The following is a 1,822-nucleotide window of genomic DNA, read 5'->3' on the forward strand; positions in this document are numbered from 1 at the left end:
ATTAAACAGGAGGACAAGGCTTCCCTCCCACGGCAGTGTAGCCCCAACAGTCCTCTGTAGGGGGAGAGGGCTTTTCCCAGTAAAATAATTTGGGAATTGCTGCATGTGATATGAGCCTCTTAAGGCCTTGTAGTCCTGCTTAACTATACAGTAGGGTGGCATTGACATTTCATGTGAAACACTTATGAACAAACCGGATCATAACAGAACCAGTACCGCCATCTCCTCCGTCTGAAGCCTGCTCTGAGGTTCGGTAGACTCTCACTGTAAATTAGTAATAAGGGTTTGAGTTAATAAATTGGTGTCCTGTTGGTTTTCTAGGCATGGCCCTATGCTCCATGCGCAGCGGACCCAACAACCATGTTTCGTGACCCTCCAGATGTGTCAGTGTCTGTGTGAGGCGGAGGGGCTGCATTGATGAACAAAACAGAAACGATCCCAGCCCCTGTGGAGGTTAGAGTCCACACATCACTATCTAAATGGCCTGTCCATGATGATGACAATGTCCTTTGTCTACAATATTCAATACAGTCTCTACTAACCATGTGTGGCCACCGAGTGCCTGAAATATGGCTAATGTGACTAAGGAATTTTTAACTTTATTTCATTTAAATGAATTTAAATTTAAATAGCTACCCAAGGTTACTGGCTACTGTATTGGACAGCGCAGCCTAGAGGCAGAAGATGTGTAATATAAGAAGACTAAGACTGAAAGTCAGATATTGAGCCCTGCCTTCGTCCCCAACTAGTGGTGTGATTTTGAGCAAGTCAAACTTATGAAGGCAGAGTGAACTGCCTCATGGGTGCTTCCAGAGATGGAGATTAAATGATAAAGTTGTGGGAAAAAGTTCTTTATAAGATACAAGTCCCATGATAATATCAAGTGTTACTTTAATGAGTTTTATTAACTCTCATGAAGAATCTACAATGTTTCCAATGTCATTTGCCATAAATTTGCATCTTAAAAAATTGTTTAGTTATAGACTTTCTGGGTGGTAGGGACAGCCTTTGAGCCCTGTTAGTAAGTAATCATTCTGTTTTCTATTATAAGATCTGCAATGGAAGCCACTGCTCTCTGTTTATTAATATTATTAGTTGTCTCATGTTTCTGCTAATACATTTTGAACGTGAGTGGAGATGCCACCTATCTCCTTCCCTCAAGCCAGGTGTGAGGTGCCCTCTTTTATTATTTCTCCTTGTCTCTGTCAAAAGGGCAATTAAAGGTGAGATATTGTGCAACTTCACTCCATTCCAGCTCTACCTCCAAGGAGCAATATGACTGAGACTTGTCAAATGAAGATGACAGCACATATGCAATTTCTCCCAGTGGGCCATTTGCCTACCCAAGCCCCCTGTGGTAACAAGTGAATATTGCAGGGTATACTTTACCCTTCGTGGAAAGGGTAGCCCCATGTGCTATTTTCCATGAGACATTTAGGGCCTTTGCTGATGGAGACAGCTGAGATGACAAATGAGTATCCAGCACCCAAGAATCCAATCACAGCAAATATTGTGGAGGTGAACATCTGAAAGAGAAGAGAGAGACATCCAGGTTCTTAGGGTGGTCCACTCAACGCACCTGACCCGCATAGTGACTACAGGGACTTTGTGAGGTGGTAGCTGGTCTTTACAGGAGATGTGGCCTCTGGGTGGGGTCTCCTAGAATGAATTTTGGTGTCTCATGTCCCCTTCTTCTCTCTATCCTCATATCTTTATCACCTATTCATTGATGACTGAAGTGCTCATTGTGATTTGATAGCTTTGAATCATGGTTTTCAACCTTGTTAAGTATAGAATCTCCAATACAGGCCTAATATGTAAC

General features: G+C 42.6%; 1 protein-coding gene across 1 annotated transcript in view; it reads right to left on the bottom strand.

Annotated features, from left to right (window-relative positions):
- The window catches only part of TM4SF4 (transmembrane 4 L six family member 4), a 33,933-nt gene that overhangs the window by 21,886 nt on the left and 10,225 nt on the right, over window positions 1-1,822 (bottom strand). Inside the window, exon 3 of the mRNA XM_019630705.1 lies at window positions 1,390-1,526. Within this exon, the coding sequence (XP_019486250.1) occupies window positions 1,390-1,526 (137 nt within the window). The remainder of the gene's footprint in view (window positions 1-1,389; window positions 1,527-1,822) is intronic.

The sequence above is a fragment of the Hipposideros armiger genome, unplaced genomic scaffold (assembly GCF_001890085.2).
Source record: "Hipposideros armiger isolate ML-2016 unplaced genomic scaffold, ASM189008v1 scaffold_936, whole genome shotgun sequence".
Lineage (NCBI taxonomy): Eukaryota > Metazoa > Chordata > Mammalia > Chiroptera > Hipposideridae > Hipposideros > Hipposideros armiger.